Source organism: Cygnus olor, chromosome 15 (assembly GCF_009769625.2).
Source record: "Cygnus olor isolate bCygOlo1 chromosome 15, bCygOlo1.pri.v2, whole genome shotgun sequence".
In the NCBI taxonomy this organism is placed as follows: Eukaryota; Metazoa; Chordata; class Aves; order Anseriformes; family Anatidae; genus Cygnus; species Cygnus olor.
Window position 1 is genome coordinate 16,377,856 of NC_049183.1, and position 23,948 is coordinate 16,401,803.

Below are 23,948 nucleotides of genomic sequence, written 5' to 3' on the forward strand. Positions count from 1 at the left end.
TGTCCCTGGTTGCCACATGGTGTCCCTGACCATCTCACGGTGTCCGTGGACACCTCATGGTGCCCGTGGCCATTGCACGGTGCCTGTGGCCATCTCACAGTGCCCGTGGCCACTGCACGGTGTCCCTGACCACCTCATGGTGTCTGTGGCCACCTCATGGTGCCCACAGCCATTGCACCATGCCTGTGGCCATCTCATGGTGCCCGTGGCCACTGCATGGTGCCTGTGGCCATCACACAGTGTCATGGCCGCAGCACGGTGCCCGTGGCCATCCCTCGGTGCCCTTGGCCACTGCACAGTGCCCGTGGCCATCACACGGCGCCCGCGAGCACCTCCTGCTGCCGGTGGCCACCTCCCGGTGCCCTTGGCCATGTCACAGTGCCCGTGGCCATTGCCTGCTGCCCTTGACCATCTCCTGGTGCCCCCGGCCATCGCACGGTGCCCGTGGCCATCACACGGTGCCCGCGACCACCTCCTGCTGCCCGTGGTCACCTCCCGGTGCCCGCGGCCGTCCCACAGCGCCCCCGACCACCTCCCCTGGGGGTGCCCGGCCGCAGCCCGCGCTGGGCGCATCTCCCCGTGCCTCCGCCCGCCGGCTCCCCCCGTGGGCCGGGCCGGGCCCCCCCGCCGCCCGCGCGCGGCGCCGCGGCCGAGCCCACGCGGGAGGCGCGCGGGGGGCGGGCAGGCGCGCGGCCGGCGCGGGGCGCGCGCGGCTCGGCTCGGCTCGGCTCGGAGCGGCTCGGAGCGGAGCGGGCGGCGGGGGAAGATGGAGGGAGCCTCCTTCGGAGCCGGCCGGGCGGGGGGCGCCATCGACCCCCTGGATTTCCTCAAGCAGCCGCAGACCATCCTCCGCGTGACGGCCTGGGTAAGGCGGGGGGCAGCGCGCCGCGGCTCCGCACCGGCTGGCACCGCGCACCGGGCGGCACCTTGCACCTCGCAGCCCCTTCTTGCACCTCGCAGCCCCTTCTTGCACCTCGCAGCCCCTTCTTGCACCTCGCAGCCCCTCGCAGCACGCAGCCCCTTGCAGAGTGTGGCCCCTTCTTGCACCTTGCAGCCCCTTCTTGCACCTCGCAGCCCCTTCTTGCACCTTGCAGCCCCTTCTTGCACCTCGCAGCCCCTCGCAGCACACAGCCCCTCGCAGCATGCAGCCCCTTCTTGCACCTCGCAGCCCCTTCTTGCACCTCGCAGCCCCTCGCAGCACACAGCCCCTCGCAGCATGCAGCCCCTTCTTGCACCTCGCAGCCCCTTCTTGCACCTTGCAGCCCCTTCTTGCACCTCGCAGCCCCTTCTTGCACCTTGCAGCCCCTTCTTGCACCTCGCAGCCCCTTCTTGCACCTTGCAGCCCCTTCTTGCACCTCGCAGCCCCTCGCAGCACACAGCCCCTCGCAGCACGCAGCCCCTTGCAGAGTGTGGCCCCTTGCAGCACGCAGCCGCCGGGTGCTGAGCTGTGCCCGTTGTGCCCAGTGAGCAGGCACCGTGCACCCTCATGCAAGGGGCAGCCGCACGCGGCGTGGGGCTGGCCAGCGCCCATGGGGGGGCTGCGGGATGCTCCTCGGGAGCAGGGCAGGGCACAGCGGGTGGGCGCTGCCACAGCTCCTCAACGGTTTTGTCGCTGGTGCTTGAGCAAAGCCTACAGAACGGGGTGTAAATCAGGAAGCAGAGGACATTTTCCTTCCTTCCTCGCTCTGTGCATGCATGCGTGTGTGTGAGAGAAGAAATCCTACAGCCGGCCTTGCCCAGCTGCCCCTGTTCTTGTAGGATGTCACATTTTTTGGCTGTTTCCCATGCATGTGTTGTACCGCACAGCAGGGAGGCAGGAGGTGGGATAAGCCGTGCAGCCGCCCAGCGAAGGCTCTGCCCGTTGATGCTCCATGAATAAGCAACCCGGAAAGCTGCGCATGGGAGCTCACGGGAGCTGTGCTGCCAGGCTGCTGGGGGTTAACAGCAGCCCTGATCCGCCTCCCTGCAATGCCTGGCTTTTACCTGCTACAATCTGCAAGTGTACACAGCCAGAGGGCTCTGCAATGCCTGCCCCTTCCCAAAAGCCCCGGTGGGGAGGCTCTGCCCAGCCCTTGCCACGGCCAGCTCCTGGCTCTGGTGCTTGGAGGCTGGAGGAGAGCAGAGCCCCTGGAGGCTCGTCCATGCTCATGCACGGAGGCCCTCGCCCGCTGGCTCTGTGTCACCTTCAGCGGTGCCAAATGTGTACAGTGAGCAAAGGAAAGGTGTGAGGGGAGGTGCTGCCCCCCCCGGCTGCCATCCTCCAGCCCATACAACGGGCGTGTTTGGGACTCCCTGGGGTGCCTCTGGCCAAGACCCCGAGCAGCACGACATGGAAGCATGTGCTTACCTTGAAGCACATGAGCAATTCCAGCTGCAATCACATGCTGAAAGTTAAACCACACGCTTTACTGTTTTGCTGGATCAGAGCCAGCTTGCAGAAGGGCTCCATTGCTGGAGGAAGGTGGAGGTCGGTTGTGGATCTGGAGTTCCCAGGCATGGGACAGATGCGATGCTTGGCACAGGGTTTGGGTGGCACACGGTGGCGGGTGTTTCCTGAAAGTGTCACTTTGGTCTGGAAAACTTGGTTGGGATCCACTGGGATCCTCTGCGTGGCAAAGCGTTGGCAACGGTGTTGGTTTGGGGCATGGCCAGCTAAATTGTTGACCAACAGATGGTGAGTTTGGTTCCTCTTGAAAAAAAGCTGCCACCACTCACCCAGGGAGCTCACCACCCTTGTACAGGGGGGATTGGACCCTGCTGGGAAACAGGAACAGAATGTGGGAGGTGAGCTGAAAAGCCCAGCTTAGAAAATATTCACGCATGGATTTGCTGGCTGGTTTACTCAGTAGAGAAGTCATTCGTTTCATAGGTCTCGGTTCAAAAGGAAGCTGAGAAAAGCGAGTGCTTACGACTACAGAAGTGCATCACCTCTGGGCAGGGAAGGGCCCGTTGGCTTGGATGAACGTCACGTTCCTGGGACTATACCCGGGCAGTTTGTGGCATTCAGTCATCTCCAAAGCCCACTGAGCTCACAGGGATTTTTTTTGGTCTTTTCAGTGGATTGTGCCTCAGGCCCAGGAAGCTCACATTAAAAGCCATTCAGACCACATTTCCCGGGTCTCACATTTGTTGGCAGATCTGTCAGGGACCCTTCTCCCTCGCTGGTCCAGCGTGAGGATCTGGAGTCCCTGGCTGGCCTTGGCTTGGCTGTTGCAGGCTGCAACCTGTCATAAACCAGCTCAGCGTTTATGGCTCCTTCCCAGCCCAGCAGGGACATTGGTCGGCACGAGCTGTGAGCTCAGTGCCGGTTTCCAGCCCTCCTGTTTGCGTGGCTCTCATTATTTCTTGCTTTGTAAAGCTAAGTGTGCCCAGACTCTTTTTGCTTTGCTGCTTGTGCCAGATCAAACCCACGGCCCGTTTTAAGATGGAGAGCTTGGACAGGTGGCAGCCGAAACACTACAAAGCCGTGTCGGTCTGTGAGACCTCTCTGCCTTTCTGTTCTGCCCCAAAACTCCTCCTTGCTGGGCTGGGGAGCGTGGCGGCACACAGCAGGGGCTGCCGGCTGCTTATCACACCCCGCTGCGGCCAGGATGGGTGGCACGTCCCCACTGCGGCCGTGATGCTCCTTTATCTGCAGAACAAACAGAAACCTCGCCGGTCTTGCAGCCGCGGGGAAGGCGAGCTGCCTGTGCTCACATCTGCAGCCTCTGGGGTTCTTCAGAAGCCCCTTGGCTGAGGCCGGACTGAATGTAGGTGTTGGGGCAGGTTTTTTCATGTGATTCCCCTTCTTGTTGTTTGCTGTTGCAGTTTTTCGAGTGTGTTTAACCCGTGTCGTTGGACCAAACCTTGGAGACTTGACCCTAGCTGCCTCGTAGGACGTTCCTTTGGAGCGAGGAGGAGGGAGCTGCCTCGGCTCCTTTGGGATGCGCTGGTGTGGGTGGCGATGTGGGCGAAGGAGAGCCCCTGGCTGGGGCCAGCCTTCACACCTGGTGCCCATCCAGCTGATGGCCATCAGTGGGGTTTCCCCGATGGGGACCCAGCTCCATTTCGTGACTCCAGCAGTTGCTTTGGGGCTGCAGGTTCAGCCCTCGTGCTGGCAAACAACGGAGGGACTCGGGGGTGAGCAGAGACTTTGGTTTAGAAATCCCCAAAATTAAGTTTTGGTGAAAGGGGATTCCTGATTGTGCCTCATCTAGCAACCTTTCCATGACATATATAGTAATTTTGAATATATGAAGGAAAAAAAAAAACAAAACTCTCCTGGCATGGGCTGGAAAGAACCATTTAATAGTTCCTCATTCATCTCTTCCCCCTCTGTCTGATGCAGTTTGTCAGATGAAGATGTGATCACTCTTGTGGTTTCCTTTTTAGACATTTTTTGCACAGCAAAACAAACGCGATATTCACTGAGGATGCCTGCAGAATCATGAGTTCCCTTCTCTGTAACTACCATTGCTATCTATACTTCTTAGCGGTCACTCAGCTTTTAAGGGGAATTCGCAGAATCAGAGTGGTTTGGGCTGGCAGCTGCCTTGCATTGTCCGGTGGGGCCTTTTTCTTTCGTTTCTTAAAGTTGAATGAATTTCTAGTTCATCACCCGTACATTGAGAGCTTTTCCTGTGCAGTATTTTATCTCATCGGGCACAGCATTTGTTGGCTTTTCCTTGTGTTAGTCTTATGCTTTTAAGGGTGAAACCTTTATTAGGAGACTGAACTACGGCAGCCAAACCTGATCACCTGGCACGGGCGTAGCAGCAGGGTGGAAATCCCCGTGCCCTTTGGTATGAGACAGCCGGCTCTCAGGACCAGAGGTTACTTCTGCTCAGATCCAGGAAGGTCTTCTTGGGCTTGGCTCTGCACAGGTCTGGGTCTTAGCCCGTAATAGGGCAAATCATTGCCTTTCAGCAAGGCAGAGGCGCTGTGCTGAGTTGTGACTTTGGCAAGGGACGTGTCGGGTGGTGGTTCGGTGGCTGAGGAGGAGGTGGTGGGGTGCCCCCTTTGGGTTGCTCTGCTCCCACACACAGCCCACGTACACCACTGTGGAGTTGTGAAGCTCCCTTTCTGGTACCTTGCCTGTTCCAAGCGTGCTGCTGAGGCAGGTGGAGGGGCTGCTTGTTGTACCGAGCAGGGCTGAGAACTTCCCGAGGGACATCGGCAAGGAACACCAAGTGTTCCCAGTGCTGCATGCTCTGGATAGCTCCCACGCCTTCAGGGGTTCAGACACTTGAGGCCTCGTGGCTCTTCGAGAAGAGATGCAGGGCCGGGCTGGCTCTTAGGGAGCCCGCGGCGATGCTAAGAGTCATTTTGTGATCTTAGCTGCTCTGGGTTTGGTCTGGGCGTGGCTGCTTTTCAGCAAAGTCACCAGATTTCTGCCTTAATTCTCTCTTTCCGTGGGCTGTAGATTAAAGGCAGAACTTAAAATTAACATTTTTGTTAATGGAATTATACAGAAGTTTCACCACAACTGAGCTTAAAATGCTACTAAATTGCCATTTTCCTGTTACCACTGGTTCAAAATGCTGTCGGTTTGATGTCTGCTCAGATGGCATCACTAGGTTAGGTACTTTGAATGGACACTGTGTTTCAGCCAGCGTCTTTTGCCACATTACAGAAAGTAATTCAGTAAAAATCGGTCATGTGGTCATCAATACGCATCCTTCACAGGCTGATTAGCCCATCAGACACGTCCGTAAACCTATTAGGGTCAGCGTCACACTATCCGGTCCTGTGCCAGAAACTGCGTCAGGCCTTTGCTTTGTGGTCATATCCCTGGTCCTTGGGGGAGCTCTGGCGGTGCTAACAGCAGCTCTTGGTCTTCACACTCTGCAATAAATTACACAGATCTGTGCTGGAAACTTCCCTGGAACTGACAACTGTAAAGATAAACCGGGGGGGGACACAGGACCTGGTTCCCCCAGAATTTGAGCTTGGGGGGTGCTGAAGGCACCTGACACTCTCCCAAGGGCACAGCCCATCTCTAAGCGGAGTATCTGGGCACGGTACGTGTGTAATACCAGGCAGAGGCTTAACCAAGGCTTATGAAAATGCTCAGAGCTGGGCAGGATTTGGCCTGTGCTGGTGTGACCATAGCTGGTTTCCCTTCTTGTCAGCTCTCCCTCCTTGCTCGCTGGCTGGGGGTTCGAGGAGTGGAGACGGGCTGCAGGAGGCCAGCGTATGGCATCTGCTTCTCCCTGGAGCTCTTCGTGTGGGGAAGGATCACCCGGAGGCTGGTGCTGGCTCTCTGTCCGTTTGGGTTGTGCCTAGCACCATTGATAGAGAGCTACAGCAGAGCAAATGAGGGATGGATTATTTTTCCTCGTGCATTACATTTCCTGGATGTTGACATTAGCAGTTGCTTGCGTGTGTAATCGAGGCAAGGTTTTACAGTCTCCTACAACCCCACACCTTCTGGTAATGTTTTTTATAGGTCCCAAATCGAAGCGCAGTGCCTCAGCAGTGGAAACATCTCACCTTAAAATGGCTGACAGCTCGCACACTGAAGCTTTTTCAGCTTGTGCTCTCGTGGTTTTTAGGCTTTCAGTTTTCCTTGCGATGACTGTGCTCAGATTGTCAGGTCTCCTTAAGCACATTTTAGGTGCCTGGGTGACAGAAGGCTAAAAGCAACCTGGAAGAAGGGTGTGCAGGTCCTGCGGTCCAGCAGCCTCAAGCCCTGGGAGGGGATGCGGATCTGCAAAGCACAATGACAGAACCGAGCCAGGGCAGCCTGGCCAGCCACTCGCTTCCAGACGGCAAAATTCTGGTGCAAGCAAGGCAACCGTGGGTCGCAGCTTCATGCACACCTGAAATGGTGCCACGGGTGCCTGCTGTGGGGCTGGTGCTGCAGCCCCAGCTCCCTGGCAGCGGCTGTGGGGCTGGCCAGAGCATGGCACAGACGAGCAAGCTTCCTCCTGCCCTCTCAGGCTCTTCCTTTCCTTCTTTTGGGGAAAGAGTGAGGTGTCATTTGGTCTGCTGCTGCCGGGCTGTCCGAGTGTCCGTGCTGCCTGCTGCCAGCTAGCTGTGCACGGTCACCTCCCTGCCCCAGAGCCCCCGCGGGGGCGTCCACCACTGGCACCGAGCATCGGTCACCAGCCCCTGCACTCGGCAGCAGCTGCCAGCGAGGACGAAGCGGGCGCTGGTAGGGTGAGTGGGGAAAAAGGGAGGTGGGCAGGTGAGCCAGGAAAGCAGACGTGATGTGCATCTGGGTCCAGCGCTTTGGATATCGAAACCAACGAGATCCCCAGCCGAAAGCACGGTTACCTGGAAGCTCTGGGGGGGAGACTTGCACGCAGGGGTGGCTGGAGGTATCCAGCCTTCTCCTGGGTTTTGCACCGGTTCACTCAGCGGGAGCCAAATTTGCTGCTCTTTGTTGTTCAGCTGGACAGTGGAGTGGCTCAGGTGAAGGCTCGGGAGCTTTGTAAAATGTGGGAGATGTGGAAAGGGGGCCGGGCTTGGGGTGCGTGGGTTTGTGCAGCCCATGCCCCTGTGCTGTGGATGCTGCTCTGCCTGGTCGCTGGCACCCCCTGGGCACAGGGGCTGGGGTCCAGCTGAGATGTGGGAGGTGCACGGTGCCTCTGGAGAGCTGGGATCCTGCCTCCCTGCTCAGACCTGCAAAATCGCACTTGCTGTGGAAAGGCTGACCGTGTCTTTTCTCTCCCAGGTCTCTGATGAACTGGTTGTGGGCTTGAGCAAATGAGGTTTGCAGAGGTAGTTGGGAAATTACACTTGTTTTTTGTGATCTTCAGAAAATTCATAGGGGTTTCATTTTCTCCCACCTACCCACATTTCCTCGAAACTCCTTTTTTAACCTACACATAGAAAAACAACACCAAATCTATTCTCGTTAAGATGTTTTACCAGCACCAGTTGTTTTTCCAAGAAAAGCTATAAAATTTCAATCACGGGGGGAAGGGGAGAGAAAAACACGGGAAGACTTGTTTTCACTGAAGAGCATGTTTTGACAGGACTATTTCAGCCAGCGCTGATGTTTTGAGTGCATCTATCAAATGCGTGCACTTTAAATCCGTTACTATTTTGGCCTCCCGAGAAGGGCTGCGTGTCCCGTGGGCGCCGTGGGCTTGCCTGCCTCACGAGCTGCTCTCGCCATCGTGTCCCTGCAAGCCCCTCGGCTGGCCGGGGCTGCTGGAGCTTCAGCCCCTTCAGCCCCTTCCCTGATGCTGGGCTGAGCATCACCCAGCTGCAAGGAGGACCTGTTTCTTTGCACTGAGCTAAGCAAAACGTCTGCTCTTACCATCTCTGGTAACCATCACGCTTGCGGCAGTCCCAGGAGTGCTGCGCGCACCCCAGGCACCTTTTGGCTTTTTGCTGCTCCTCGGTGCTCTCTGCGCATCGTCCTTTGACAGAGCCGGGTACAAACCTGCGTCCCAGCCGTAATCTTACTCTTACTGTGCTGCAGCGTGGGATTTGCCTTCTCCTCGCCCAGCACACCAGGGCTGTGCAGGCAGCACCAGCACCGCGGGCAGGCACAGCCCCTCTGCCTCACCCACCCAGGCGGCGAGCCCCTGGGAGGCGTTGGAAAGCAAGAAGAAGTAGTCCGGGGAGGACTGTTAATCCTGGGAGGACTAAGTAAAACACTTATCTGAGAAGCTGAGTACAAGTTCACTGGACTGCCAGAGAAATAATCCAGTGGAATCAGAGGTTCTCAATTATTCATGTTTTCCAGAATCACATTATTTCTTCCAGGGCCTGTTTTATAAATGCTGCTGCTATTTCTGATGGTAAATAACAATTTTGCATTATTTATGAACAGATTTTTACAACTGCTGATATTACAGCTGCTGCCAAAGCGCTGGGAAAATTATTATTACTGTTTGTTGTTGTTTCTTTCTTACAATGCGGCCCTCTTGTTCTTTGCATGATGATGTGCCCGTCGCGGTGAGATAGCCGAGCTCCGTTAAGTGCAGCGCTAGCGAGGAACAGGGCAAATGCAGGCGGTGACGCAGGTTAGCACAGAGCTCACGGCTGGATAAGGGAAAGGACCCTGGACACTGGTTATATTTGAAGATGGGGGAATGCTCAGAAGGACGTCTGGGTTTATCTTTATATCCCATATTAATGCCTCGGAGTAGATCAAAAGTTGCACCCGCATTTTGCAGATGAGCTCTTGGAAACCTGCACACCTCCAGCAGTGTGGGGTGTTCAGGGTGAGCACAGCCCCATCTCACACCCCGTGGTGGGACTGACGGCTCATTTCCTTGCAGCTACAGAGCATTTGGGGGAGCCTGGCTGGGTGTTTCCCTGCAGCGGTGCCACGTGGGGTCTCGGGGCTGGGTGCTGCGTGTTGGGGTAGCGCAGGGCCGCCGGCTGAACGAGCAGGCAGCTCTCAGAGCATCCCCAGCACCCAGCGTGGCCCAGCAGGGGGCTAGCCTGGTTTTTAGGTGCAGCAGGAGTCTGCCGTCACTAACTGAGCTCCTGGCTAACAGGGTTCGAAGGTGAGCTCTGCCCTCGGTTGTCCTGATGGTGGGTTTTGGAGTGGGGGTGAGCACAGTGCAGAGAGAAGCTGCCCTGTCCTGTGCCTGCAGAGATCAGCCTGAGAGGCTGGTGGCCACATCCCGGGCTTGGGGTGCTGGGGCGGCTGCTTGCAGGAGCTCTCATGCACCTAGGAGAGGATGTTCTCCAGAGACTATTTCTGCTGCTTCTGCTCATCGTTTATTTCAGATGACACCCTACAGAGAAAGAAAATACCCCGCACCAATCCCTCATACCTTAGTAATGCATTCTCTTGTAGATCTGCTGCCTTGTTATCCCCTCCAGTCTGGGGGAGAGTTGGTGGAGATGGTCTAAGGCAGGTTTGCTAATGAGACTCTTGCATTTGTAAGTAGCTTCAGTGAGAACAGCCTCTGTCCCAGCTTCACCCAAGCCCTGGAAGGAAGTAGAGGAGAGGGAAGAAGGGCTGTCTGGATGAAATGCTTCAGGGCAGTCAGGTGTGAGACATCTGGCCGGTGCTTGGGAGAAAATGTATGTCACAGCATTACGCTAAGGTGTGCTGGGAGCTTTCTGAAGGGTTTCCTTGTACTCCATTCTGCTCCCATCCACCCCAGCTTTGCTACCACTACCCGCTGGGAGCGGGGGTGGCTGTTCGGTGGGGCATCAGGCACGCAGAATGACTTTGCAAGGGCCACAGGCTGCAGGTTATCAGGTGGCTGTGCAGCTGCTGCCACTGTCTGCTGCCTGTCTCGGTCTCGTGCACTCGGGACTGTGCTGTTACTGCAAAGAAGCAGTGGGGCTGCCAGACCAGGAGCTGTGCTGTGCCCCAGGACCCTACCTGCTGCCGGTGGGCTCGCCGGAGGAGCGCGCGGTCTCTCTGCCTGCAGACGTGGCTGTGTCCTGTGAGCCGACGGGGTTTGGAGGCATGCAGGGATCCCGTGGGCTGGTGCTGGCGGCAAGTGACAAGATCAGAGATGCACAGCATGGTGCAAAGGCGTCTGCAGGTCTCGCTGCCTGCCTTGCTCTGAGCCCAGCAAGCGAAACAGCAGCGCGGCGCTTCCTAGGCTGTGCCAGAGCAGGCTCCAGAGCGAATTGTAATGCGGCTGGTCCCGGGGTTCTGCTTGCTGCCTTTGGTTTGGGAGGGATCAGGGAATTACCTGAGCGTGCAGCACTGTGAATGGTGTTAATTGACACTGTGCTGCGGCCCCGCTCCTTCCTGCAGCTGGGACGTGAGACAGCCCGCTGGGTGCTGGGCTCGGGGCCGCCTCGGGGCAGCTGCTTCTCCCCGCCCCTGCGAGCAGTGGCTCTGCAGCCCTGGCTGGGAGCAGATCTGCTCCAGGGGCCCAGGACAGCAACATCAGCCCACGGCCCCGCTCCTGGCTCTGCCACAGGTCCCAGCGGTGAGTGGCAGGACTGGGGCAGCCACCAGCAAGCCCTCTTCCCTGCTGTCCTTCGCAAGGCTGGAACTGGGTCACTGGATAATGGGTGCAGGCGCTGCATCCTTCAGACCCTGCTAAGCCATGCATAAGATTGCCCCGTTGTTTGCATGGCAGCGTTGCTGCAGCCTCTTCCTCCTTCCTGCAGCAGCCAGGTGAGCTGCTCCCCATGCCCCCAAGCTACTCCACATGCCCCAGAGCTGCTCCCCATATCTCCGAGCTGCTCCCCGTGACCCCATGCTGCCCTGCCCCTCCAGCAGGCGCTCAGTCCTTCCCAGGGCCAGCCTGCTCAGCAGCTCAATTATCCTCTGTAACTTCATTTCTCTCCGCTCCGCAGTTACACAAGGGGCTTTATTGAGCACAGCCTGACAGCGCAGAGCAGCACAAGCAGAAAGCCTGTGCAGAGACCTGCCTGGCCAATCTGTTTATTTTTTCCTCCCCAGCCTGTCTGGAGAATAGCATCTCTTAAAATACACCGCCGGCCAAGCCACTGAAAGGCGAACAGGCCGGCAGCAGTGGAAGACCAAGGTGCCGTCCACCAGCGCCTTGCTTAGGGCCACCAAGAAGCTGCGAGTAGGAACGTGGTCTGGTGGGGGACCCAGGTGGTCTGTAAGGTCCCTTCCCACCCAGGCTGGTCTGTGATTCTCTGATCTGCCTAACAAATGCCATGTTGCCATGGAGTCAAACGCAGGACCGAATCCAATTACGGTGCTGTTGGAAAACAGTTAAATGTAAAGAGCTGAAGTTGCATTTTTCCCCTTCGTTCCGCAGATCTTCTCCATCGTGGTGTTTGGCTCCATTGTGAACGAGTGCTATGTGAACAAGGACAGCCAGTCCCCCGAGCTGCTCTGCATCTTCAATGAGAACGAGAGTGCCTGCAGTTACGGCATCGCCATTGGCATCATTTCCTTCTTTGGCTGCATCTTCTTCTTTGTTGTGGACCTCCAGTTCCAGCAGATCAGCAGCGTGAAGGACCGCAAGCGGGCCGTCCTGCTGGACCTCGGCTTTTCAGGTACCACCCTGGCTGTGCTGTGCTCAGCAGGACAGTGCCGGCTCCGTGGGGCGTGCGGGGTCGTCGCTGTGCCCTGCAGCTCCGCACCTGAACCCTCGTCTCCTCCCGTGGCGTGGCACGACTCGTGTGTCTTAGTCGGGGAGGGGAGAAGTGGCAGAAGGGCTGTCCCAAAGCGGTGAGCTCAGGGGCAGCAGTGAGGAAGCCGTGTGTGGTGCCTTGGGGTCAGGGGGGGTCCCACTCATCTGTGTTGCTTCTGCAGCCGGAGACGTTTGCTGAGCTGGGATCTGTGAGGCCACCCGGAGAAGCAAAGCTTGGTGGTCACATCCCAGAGACCAGACAGGGCATTTTCCCCTCCCACGTCGCCTGTTTCTGGCTCAAACAACTGTTGTTTCACAAGCTACATCTGGGTCTGTTTTCACTCTGTGCGTGTGTTTCTGAACAAAGCAGAAGCGTGCTTCTACAGCAGGAGCTGAGATACCATCGCAGTCCCTTGCTGCCTCCAGGACTGGGGCTTGCAGGTGGCGCTGGGTCTCCGAGGACTGCCACGGATCTTCTGGGCTGTCCTGAGCCCCTTGGCCTGGGGCTCAGCTGTGTGAACACGAGCAGGCGGGATGTGTTGTGCCAGGAGAGGCCATCCTCCGCTTGGCTGCTCTGGGAGTTTTCTGGCTGAGTCTGCAGCTGATGTTCTCGATTTCCAGGCTCTCGTGTTAGCGAAGTCTGAAGGTGATTTATCCCGCGCGAGCAGAGTTGATGGCTCTCTGGTCCCAGGTGGAAACATCCATCATTGCCTCCCTGCTCTTGCCTGTTGTTAAGGATGTCCTCTCCTTGCTGGAAAGCTGATTGCCGTGGTGTTAGAGCTCCGGCGGCCAGCCCTTGTTAGGTGATATTTACAGCCCCTTCCGTGGGGCTCGGTGCCTGCAACCCTTCAATTCGAATGGGAGGGGAACATCCCCATCCATCTTCTGCCGGGCTGTGCGTGTCTCGGTGTGTGGCTGTGATCCTCCCCTGCCTTTCACCTTGTAAGAGCTGCACTCTCCCCTGCAAGGCATGTGTGAAATGGTACCGGTTCAGTCTCTGCCTCATTCCTCTTTTGCACTTGCCACACACTGTGTGTGTGTTCATGGGCTCAGCAGGAAGCTGCAGAAGACGGGTTTCTGCCCTACAGAGCTTCTGTCCCTCAGGCATTGCTCTGCTCTTGGCTGCAGTGTTGCACCAGGGGTCTGTCCTGGTAAGTCAACCCCGTCCACAGCCTCCAAACGCAGCTGTGCTGCCAGCGGTGACTTTTTTTGCTGGGACCAGGGGTCAGTGTGCATGCTCTGGGTGCATCATGTCAGCTGCGTGTGTCCTTCCTCCTCCCTTGGGCCTTTCCCTCTGTAGGCTTCTTGGTAAAAAACGGGTAAATCACTTCCTTGCTGGCACAAGACCCATTTACATGCAGGTTGTGCCATTGGGAGGGGTCTGGGAGCGGCAGCGCCCTGCTGGGTCGGCCTGTCCGCCCCTTCCCCTCCCCAGCTAAGCTCCCAAATCAGGCCGTGAGTCAAGCAGCGGTGCCAGCTGTCAGCACACACAGTGCTCGGCGTGCAAAACACCCTCCTGCTGTGGGTGCTTCCGCTGGGAGATGTCAGGGTGGGGTCATGCCTGCTGCATTTTATCCCATTCCTATTTCCGTGCCTTCACTTTTCTAAAACGATGGCTGTCCCCAACCTTCCTTACTGCTGTAGCCTGAACACCCACTCGCCCAGAGATGCCAGGCAGGTGGTTGCTTCCAGAAGCAGATCTTGCGGCAGAGATGGAGTGCGGAGCTGTGCTGGCACGTGGTGCCCGCACGGTCGCAGGGGTTGCAGCCGTTGTGCCCACCTGCGCTGCTCCCAGCACCCAGGGCATCCAACTGCTGGGTTCGGCGTCCTCAGAGCCAATCTGTGCAGCTCAGAGTGCAAAGTCTGAGAGTAATTTGCATTAACTATCTCTGTGTTAATCTCTAGAGACCTTGTGGGACTCTCTTTGGCTGTCCGTTTCCTTTTCTTCCTCCCTACCTCTTGATTTCCTCTTACCGCCTTGCCACTGTTCCATCCTCCCCGCACGTGACCTCTGCATTACTGCACTCTTTAATATAAAAGCTGAGAATACATTTGGGAAATAAGAGGGTGAGGAGCATGCTGGGGTGAGAAGGAACATTGCAGATCAGGCAGTGAGTGGGCGGGATGAGAAAAGAAAGTCCTTGTCCCTTCGCCTGGATCGCCCCGGTGCCTGCTGCTGGCTGTTACATGGCAGCTGCTGCCTGTGCAGGCCGTGGGGGAGTTACTCACAGTGCGACCCCACAGCTTTATTTCGCTGGAGGGAAAGAGGGCTTGTGTGTCGGATCAGTGCTAGATTGGAGGGATCACCCCGACAGCTGTGCTGCTCCTCCCTGGCTGTGCAAGGAACGTTAACGTTACAAGGTGCCCGAGTTATGGGGCTGTCCCTGCAGTGGGGTTCCCTGACGGGGCGCGGGGAGCTGCGGCTGCTGCAGCCCCTGGAGCCCGCTGGAAGGGAGCACTGGGCACGGGCAGGACTGCCACGGCCACGGCGCTGTGCAAGTGGTATTTGGGACTTTCTCTTCCAGCTGCTCTTCCAGCTGCTCCTGTAGACGTGCGCTTGCTTGGAACCAGGCTGTAATTATGGCTGTAACGTATCTTTCCTGGTGTTTGCACTCTGTTGTCTGCAGAGCCTAAAACTATAATTATCTGCTGGCTCCTGCACTTCCTCCTGGTATTCTCCTTCCCCCCAGCACTCGGGAGGGTGCAGAGCTCCTCCGGTGCACGGGTCCCCCGGGAGTCAGGACCAGTGCACAACAACCCCCTGCCAGCTCAGCCCCCTTCCTTCTCAGGGTTGTAAATTTCCAAACACCCGCTTCCACCCGGTCCTGCGAATACGCCGGGGCTGGGTCTAGGTGCCGCCGAGCTGTGGGAGCTGCCTGGCCCTTCTGCGGGATGTGACCATGGAAGTCGTGGGACGGTGACAGTCCCGGCCAGCACCACCAGGAGCAGAGCAGCAGCACAAGGGCAGCCCGATGCCTCTCGGGAGCAGCTGTGGTCCCGGCACGTGATTCAGGGTGTTGGGAGCAAAGTCTCATCTCACAGGAGTGCTAGCAGAGGGTGAACGTGATCACAAATGGAAATGGTGCTGGTACAGAACTGAAACCAGCGCTTCCCGGAGCCCCTGGGAAGGCTGGGCTCACGCAGGCTGTGTCAGCCCTCCGAGGGGCCTTCGAGGGCCATACCGTGCCCGCCGGGTCCTTCTGGCCCAGGCCAGGCCCGCCTGGCCTTTGCTCCCCTGACACCCCGAGGCTGGAGAGCTGTGGCAGCCCCCTGCGGGACGCTGTCTCCTGCACTGGGACCTGCTGGGGCCACCCTGCTCACCACATACTGGCCACCCTGTCTGTGTCCCAGGCCGTATCTCAGGCATGAATCTTCCCGTGTCCACATTTTGGGGAGGATCTGATTCCTTAATGGGTGCCAACTGCTGGTAAAGCCCGATTATAACAGACCTGGAGAACTCGAAAGCATGCATGGTGCTGAGGATGGTCTTTGGAGAACAAGCCCCAGAGGTCCCATTTGTTGCTGAGGACTAGGGGATCATCCTGAATCTGAAAATGTGTCCGCAGAGATCTGGGGTAGCAGACGTTAGCCACGTTCTGCAAAAAGAGGCTGTTCTGTTAGTCTGTGACTTGGAAAAGGAAGGCATGTGTGATCCTGGCTGGAGGGTTTTGTTGCTGTGTGGGCAGATCAGCGTCTCAAGCAGGGCCAGGCTGGCCAGAGCTGGTCAGGAAGCCCCAGATCCAATGGTGTAAGAGAAGGAAACAAGGGCTGTGTTCTCCTAAACCAGTTAGGAGCAAATTCTGACTACAAGGCAATGTATACGCTAAGCCCTGTAAATCTTGCAACGTATTTGGATATGTGCATGCATTTTTTATCATTCTTAAAAACAACTGGCAAGATGAAGGGGAATAAAGGAAGCTCCTTTCCTCCCCCTGCAGCCAGACTGTGCTTTGCAGTCGGCTGCCCCACGGGACCGGTGGTGCGGCTGCTCATACTGATGTGTCGGTAATCCTTGGGAAGACGCGTGGTAGCTCAGCATCCTGCCTGCCAGGGCCCAGATGCCTGCCTGTGCTGCCACCCGGAATCGGCACATGGGATGAGCTTTGTGCTGGGGGCGCTCAGGAAAGCTGGAGGCCCTTAAAACAGTGTCATGAAAGGCTCCAGGTTTTGCAGCTCCTCCTTCCAGCACTGGAAAGCATTGCTGCTTGGTACAGTGTGCTTATGGCTTGCTTTGTGACTGTTGTGAGCTCCTTGGCATCAGGCACTGCTGTTGGCTGGTGATTGAATTAGGGAAGCTGCAGCCCTATCTTGCTCAGCCAGCCTTGGTTCCAGTAAGAAATAATCAACGGAGCGTTTTTGCTCAATCCCCCCGAGCCCAGCAGGGCTGGAAGCAGGAGCACAGTCAGCGGAGGGCAGCAGCGAAGAGCAGAGCTGCCTCCTGCCTGACACCCGTGCGCCTCCACGGCTCGGAGGCTCCTGCCATGCCAGGGCTGCAGGGCCGCCCCTCCAGCCCTGTTTTTTTTCTGGCGGTTGTAAATCGGCCTCTTCTAAAACAGATCTCTTTGGGCCACTCCACAGGCCAAGGCACCCAAGATCGCTGTCACTACTTGAAAATCTGGGTGGCAGTGTTTGGTCGTCAGCAGACATCACTGGGGTCTGGCAGCAGAGGTCCTTGCCCTTACAGTGGGCAGTAACAGCACTGACCAGCTCTGTTCTCTTTTAGGTTTCTTGTCCTTCCTGTGGTTTGTAGCCTTCTGCTTCCTGGCAAACCAGTGGCAACGGACGAAAATGAGCAAAGGGGCTTTGCAAGGAGCAGATGCTGCCCGGGCAGCAATCGCCTTTTCCTTTTTCTCCATCGTTGTCTGGGTGAGTTCAGCTTCTGGACTTGTCACGAATCCTATCCTGGGACCTGCTGCTCTTTATCCAGAGGTGCAGCATGGCAGTGCAGCACCCAGGGCATCATCTCGTGAGCACTGCCTCCCGCTGTCACCGCCAGGGTCTGAGCCCCATGCTGGGCAGACACCAGTCACCGCAGCTGGGCGTTGTGCCGGTGAATATTCACCACGGCACAAACTTAATGTTTGCAGAAGAAATGACCCAACTCAGAGCTCATCTGGGAAGAGGAGAAATGAAACCTTCTATGGGCTCAGCGCTGAGCTGGAAGGAGGAATTTGGGGCACGGTTTGGAGAAGTGAATCCTGGTGGGCCAGTGTGGAAGTAACCTGCAGTCCCTCCCCCCTGCCCCTCTGCAGAAAGGTGAAACTTGTGGTTCCTTACCCGGGAAGCACCAGCTCTGTTCCCCTCTCCCCGGGGAATTCCAAACTTCCCCTTCTCCTGCCGCTGGAAAGTTGCATTTCCATCGAAAACGCGTTGCTGGCCACGAGCTGCCCTCATTTCAGGGCCTTGGTAGACCCCCCAGGGCCTTGTTCTGACCGTGGTTTGAAGCAAATGAGTCCCCAGGAGAGGTTTGCCACAATGAGCCTGACCCACGGGATTGCGGGGGATTTGGGCAGCTCGCAGGCTCAGCAGCTCAGCCCCGGGGGAAGCCAGGCTGGGTGCTCCTCTGCCCTCCCCGGGAGGAGCGAGTGCTGGGCTGGGGACTGCCGGGACCCCCTGTGCACTCCCTTTCAGGCTCTGTGCGTCCTGTGGCTGTACCAACAGCCATGGGAGCTAGAGGGACGTCTGCCAGAGGGTGTAAAGCACCGCAGCACCCCACGGGGTCCCTTACCTGCAGCTGCCAGCTGTGCGTGTGCCCGCAGTGCCTGCGCCTCTTGGGCTCAGCACCTGCCTGTGGAGCTGGGGCTGGGGCCAGGGAAAATAACCCGTGCTTGCCAGAGAGCCATGTGTGGAGGAGCAGGGGTAACCCTGGGTCATTTCCACCCCCGCTCAGGCTGTTTGCAAGCAGAGAGCACGCGAGATGTGCGCTAATTCCATAGTGCCTTAAAAGAACTGGAGCAAGAGCCTGCCTGAGCCTTTCCAGCAGCAGCAGCCTGCTTCCAGTTACTCGCCGGTTTTACGGCTCCCCACTCTGTTATTACCCAAATATATCTCCTTTAATCCCAGCTGCTCTGCAGCTCTTCTCCACGGGCAGATCCAATCGCTGTGTTCCCGCACTGCCTGCTCAGCGCAGCCTCTGCCAAGGGAGCCGGGCGAGCCACCCTGCCCGTCCCACTGCATCCATCCGCTGCCCCCGTCCCACAGCAGCCATGTGCTGCCCCCGTCCCACAGCAGCCATCCGCTGCCCCCGTCCCACAGCAGCCATCCGCTGCCCCAACAGGCTCGGGGCTGGCAGCGAGGGCTGCTCCCGGGCTGCTCCCACCCACCAGCAGCAGGGAGGGCTGGGGGACACCGGTTCCCACCTGTAGCAGCCCCTCCACGTGCCCGGTGAGCTCCTGCTCCGCTCCCCGGGGCTCCTGGCCCTGATAGGGGTTACAAACTCGGGTGCTCTGCCCGATCCATGTGTGGTGCACGGCCACCGGCAGCATTTGCGGTGGTTGGGAACCGTTCCTGGTTCGTGCAGGCAGTTTTTTTTTCCCCGAGTCTGTCATTTATAAACTAATTGACTTGTTAATGAAACCTCCTGAAATAAAAGCAACGCGGTGCTCTCGCAGCTCTGCCGCTTGCATTTCCCACGATTTGCGACCTGAATACTTGCAACCTGGGAGAGGGCGAGGGAGTCTCTGCAGGACTGACCTATTTCCTTGGCCCGGGACCCAACAGCGGGGGGCCGGAGGGCTGTGTGCCGGGGAAAGAGGTGCCCTGGCCGCGGCGCTGCACTCACCCCAATCCTCTCCATCCCTCGGCAGGTCGCGCTGGCGGTGAAGGCGCTGCAGAGATACCGCCTGGGGACTGACATGTCGCTCTTTGCCACCGACCAGTTCACGGCTGACCCCAACGCCTCGTACCCTGGGTACCCCACCGGCAGCGGCATCGAGAGCACAGAGACCTACCAGAGCCCCCCGTTCACCGAGACCTCAGACGCCAACCCGAAAGGTTACCAAGTGCCAGCATACTGAGGGACGAGGGTGCCACGCGGCCGTGTACAAATAGAGCACGTCCTATGGTGCAGTACAGTTAACCGGTTGATTGCAAATGTATTCAGTACCATTTCCTTAATGTGGCAAGTCAGTGCTGGGTTCCTTACTATTAGCTAGTTGTGCAGTGAATTCTGTACAGTGGTATTGGTTCTTGTCTTACCTGTCCAAGGGTTTTATAAAAGCAGTGTTCCCTCTAAGTCAGAAGGCAGGAAGGTCGCTACCACAGGTGGCAAAAGACAAATAAGTACCTTCTCTGAGGCTTGTTTTAACAGCAGGCTATGGGCGCCGGGTTCCAGTGAGTGCCTAGGAACGCCAACAATACCTTCTCCTGTTAGAAAACACAGTAGCTGATGAGTTGATATTTATCTCGTTCTTCCAGAGCTAACACAGAACTGGTCTCGTTGCAGCGAGCGCTGGGGCGGCCGGCCCCAGGCTGGTCCCGCTGCTGGGAGCTGCTGCAGAGTTTTTGTGTACAGCGTAAAAGCAGAGTCCAAGGAAAGTGCCAAATTTACAAAGACATAAGCAGTGTCTGTGTTAACTTTTCTTTGTATATATTTACTGTACAAAAACCAACCACGACAACCAAACAGGTGTTTCAAACATAGTTTAGGATGCAAGCAGCATGGGGGGTGGAGGCACAGAGGTTTGGGGTTTATGTTGGTTATCCAAACGGCTTCTGTGCTTCAGCACGGGTCTGGTTGAGGGCACGAAAAGTTGCTGTTTGAAACTTGCTTTGGAAAACAGTTCAGCAATAGTTGTCTGCTAATTAGAAATAGGCTTTTACCAGTGGAAAATATGGTGTGTTACAGTTCCACTTCTTCATTGGGGGTTGTTAAAGTTTGCAAATTTACAAGTAGTTACTGATTGGCAATACTGAACACTTACTCACTCTCAAACTCAGAGTTGCCATCACAAAAGGTGTGGGTGTCTCAGTGACTCAAAGTCTAAGTCAATTAGGAAGCAGCATATAACGTGTATTTTTATACAGGGAGCAACCACCATCTGTCGTAATCTGCAGCAAGAACCTCAGGTGCGAATGTGTGTTTGGCACTGCGGGCTCCAGCAATGCGGAATTCAAAGGGAGCACTGAAAAGCCCCCGTAGGCTCTGAAGTCCATCCCGGGGGCGCACGCAGCCCATGTTTGCACATAGCGGCAGGATGCAGCTCATGAAAAAATGCCCAGGACAGAGGCTGAGTTTTGGTTTCCAGCTGCAGAATTACAGCCTTGGCTAAACCAAGGAAATACGAAAAATCCAGTAGATCCTCGTCAGCAACCTGATGGCTTTCAGGCATCTGGGTGCAGGGGGCAGTGAGCTGAGCTGTTTGCTGCTAAGATTGAAGCGGCGTTGCGGAGGGGCGAATTCCCGACCGCCTCGGTGGAGGCTCTGTCCTCGGCAGCCCCGGCTCCCCTGGCTCGCAGTGCCTGGCTGCTGGGAAGGGAGGTTTTGCCTTGCTGGTTTATGCTGGCAGAAGTCGTGTGTTGCCTTCTGACCGCCTGACAAGCAATAGTTAAGGGACTGCCACAGCTGTTCTTGTAGCAAAAAAAAAATAAATAAAATCCAGCAGTTTTTTGTCATCATCATTAACACAGCTCATTTCTGCTGCAAAATTGCAAATAAATGCTTTAATTAATAAGCAGCAAACCTCATCACAGGCAGTCATTATCAGTGACAAAACGCGTAACTCGAATCCCCTGCTAGTTAGGTCAGATTAACGTGCATTTGAAGTGAATGCTGGCATTACTGGACCCGGACCTTCACGCTCGCCGGGCAGCACCCAGCGCTGCGCAGCCGTGCGGGCTGTTCTCACCCAGCACCTCCCAGCTCAGACACTTCTCCCGCAGAGCCACCCCCTGTGCGTGGTGACACGGGGACCTGGCAGCCCACAGCGGTTTCCACCGTGGCTTTTCTCTACGATGACAGCACCAGAGGCTGCGCATCTCCCTGCCCGCACCTTTGCACCCACTTTTTAACTCTAAGGTGTTGTAAAGAGCTTCGCCTGCTGCCTGCAGAGCTGCCCTCAGCAGCGAGGGAGCCAGGGCAGAGAGCAGGAGGATGGCACACTGCCTGACGTGAGTGGCTCCTGCCCAGCTGATGCAAGAAGGGTGACCTAGGGGCATCTGCACTTGGCCTGTGCCAGTCAGGCAGGGAGAAAGCCGTGCATTAAGTAGACCAGGGACATCCAAACACCAGTACAGTATAAGCCTAAATTCATTATACGACCCCTGCGATTTTTCTAGAGCCGGTCTTGCTGAAAAAAAAAAGGCAAAAGATTTTAATACAGGGTACAGTAGAACTGTAGCAATATTTTCCTTAGAGGGAACACTGAAATTTTAGCAGCACAAACAGTACTTGTGTTAATATTTTAGCAAAATTATAATCAATTTAAATGTTTAAATTGATTGTATGTGAGATAATGTTTGTTCGGTACATTGTATTTTTTCTATTTAACTGTTCCAGAGTTTCCTTGTAACCGTAAAGAACTAAAGTTCTGTCTGACTGCGAGAAGTGTCCTGATCAGTGGTGTAAACGTGCTGAATATTACAACATCTGAATGTATGCACCCCAGGCCTACATTGCATTTCTTTCCTTTCCACCCCCCCACCCCCCCTTCCACCCAGTGGCAGCGGGACACAGGATGGCTGCGCACACCCACGCACACCCACGCCGCCACTGACCTAAGAGCAGCAGCTGTGCCATGGGTACCACAACAGCACAACTGCGACTCCATCCCTGGGCCAGGCACGGTTGTTCCTCTCAAGGTCAGCTTCTTTTTACAGTCATTGCTCCCCGAAATTCGTTAGTAAATGGCACCTGGCGCTGTGAGTGTGCAAGGCCCTGGATGTGCTTTGCTCGGAGGAGAGGAGGAAGAGGTTTGGGCACCTGGGAAGGTTCCTGGCAGGGATGAGGCAGAGCAGATTGCTCCTCGCTTGAACTGGAGCTGGGAATTACATCCGTGGTCCAGCTGCACCAACGCCACCTCGAGAAACCTTCACTTGCCTCCCGCGTGGTGCCGCTGGGAAGGAGCCAGCACCTCTGCTGCAGCCGCAGGGTGGGCGCTGCCCTGCTTCCATGGCAGAAGGGCGGGCAGAAAGCCGGGCAGGCGTCCCACAATTGATGTATTTTTTCCAGGCGACAGTGACGAGTTCACTCACGAACAGTCGCCCCTCAGGCTGCGTCAGCCAGACAGCATGGGAAAAAAATGTAATTAACGTGGCACTGCGACACCTAAGACACACATGCCTTGGAAACAGCATTTACCCACCTTGAAAGAGAAACCATTTTCTGCTTTGTTGGCAAGACTGTTGATGAACTCTTGTGTAACTCCCTGCCCCCCAGTGACAGCATGGTAGCCCACAGGGCCCTGCTGAATTAAAGCATGCTTAATTAAAGGAAGCGTGAGGCACCGGCCCTTCCCTGGCCAGTGTTGACACATGCCTACCAGTTGTACCAAATCCTGTTTCCAAGCTCTTTGTGAGACCCCGCAGTGTTCCCGCTAGCCGTTCGCTGTGTTAGTGGTACCGTTATTAACTGTCGTAGCACATAGCGTGTCAGTGACTTGTCAGGCAGACCAGTGTGTGCAGGTACGGACTGTAACTAAATATAACCTTACGGGCTCATGGTTAGAGAATTACTAGATCCCTCGGTGTAACGCCTGTAGTATCTTCTTTGAGGTTTGAGTATTCTTAACATCAGTCTTCATACTTCTTTCACCTGCTTTTTCTCCCTGTGGATTCACTGTGGTAGACAGTAGCTGCTTTCCTTGTATCTATCCACACCAAGTCTTAAAAGCATGCCTGAATTTTGCTGTGAATTCGTGCCATGCCAGCTGCTACCCTCATGCTGTTCCTGCAAGCTGTTTAATATATTCTCTGTTCTAGAGATCTCCAGAAGCCCAGCAGCTAACTCAAGCTTGCAGAGGGCAGGACTGTGCTGCTCTCAGGCTAGCGCGCCAAAAGCTTCTACGCAGTGTTAGCACTGAATTTGGGTGTAAAGAAGAGAATCTGAACAATCCTGTACCTTTCCTGGAGATTTACTCTACAAGGTCATCTTACTCCAGGAGGTTCTGTTGTGACAACACAGATATTTCTCATTGCTGAAGTTAAACACATCATGAGGTGTTTTTTTTTTGTTTTTATGAACTTATAATTTAAGCACATTAAAAGAGTATTTGAAAGAAAGATGTTAATTGGAAATTGTTTCCAACATTTTAAGCTATTCCTAGGAAGGTGGAAGCTTTGCTTAACTGATACTTAGCAAAAACATCTCCCCCCAACCACATGCTTCTAAATCTCATGCAGTTTAAGTCACGTCTGCGAGCAGTTGGATTTTACTTGCTGTTTTGCCAAGGCACTTTGTAAGATGAGCTTCCTGTCAGGCAAATTGCAGGTAGCTACACAACAGCACTGGAAATTAGTTCATACTACAACAGTAAGTAACAGCTATTGCATTTCTTCTCTGCTTTTTCCATCACCCAGACATTCTTTACTGGGGGTTATATCAACACCCATCTCTCTCCCCGGCCAGCACTGTCCCCTCCAAGCATGTATGGCTGGCTCTTCGTTCTGCCTGCTGCAGCTATGAGATCATTTAAACAGAATTAAACCAACTGCGGTCATTGTCTATTCATTAGAAAAATCACATCATTACTTATGTGGAATCAGTATTTCTCTCTATAAAAGCCACTGTATATATTTGCAGACTTCCTTTCCGCCTTGTTTGCCTGAAGTGCGGCAGATGGATGTAGCTCCACTCTGTTTTATTCATAGTACTTCCCTAGATTGCGTTTTGAAGCTGTGTGTCAGAAGACCCTCCCCACCACTACTGAGGCTCAGAGAAGGCCTTCACTGTATCGACTTGAAACCCAAGTTCAGCTGCCTGTATTTTGTTGCAATATGCATTTAAACCTCAAATTCTTTACAAGTTTTAATAACAAACTGATA

The 23,948-nt window shown here is 55.8% G+C and overlaps 1 protein-coding gene across 1 annotated transcript; it reads left to right on the forward strand.

Moving 5' to 3' along the window:
• The first annotated feature begins 691 nt into the window (after positions 1-691).
• SYNGR3 (synaptogyrin 3) lies at positions 692-23,262 on the forward strand. Its single transcript, XM_040574345.1, has 4 exons — positions 692-865; positions 11,652-11,892; positions 16,693-16,835; positions 18,776-23,262. The coding sequence occupies exons 1-4, from the start codon at positions 767-769 to the stop codon at positions 18,983-18,985; spliced, it is 693 nt and encodes a 230-aa protein (XP_040430279.1). The 5' UTR covers positions 692-766; the 3' UTR covers positions 18,986-23,262.
• Positions 23,263-23,948: the final 686 nt, after the last annotated feature.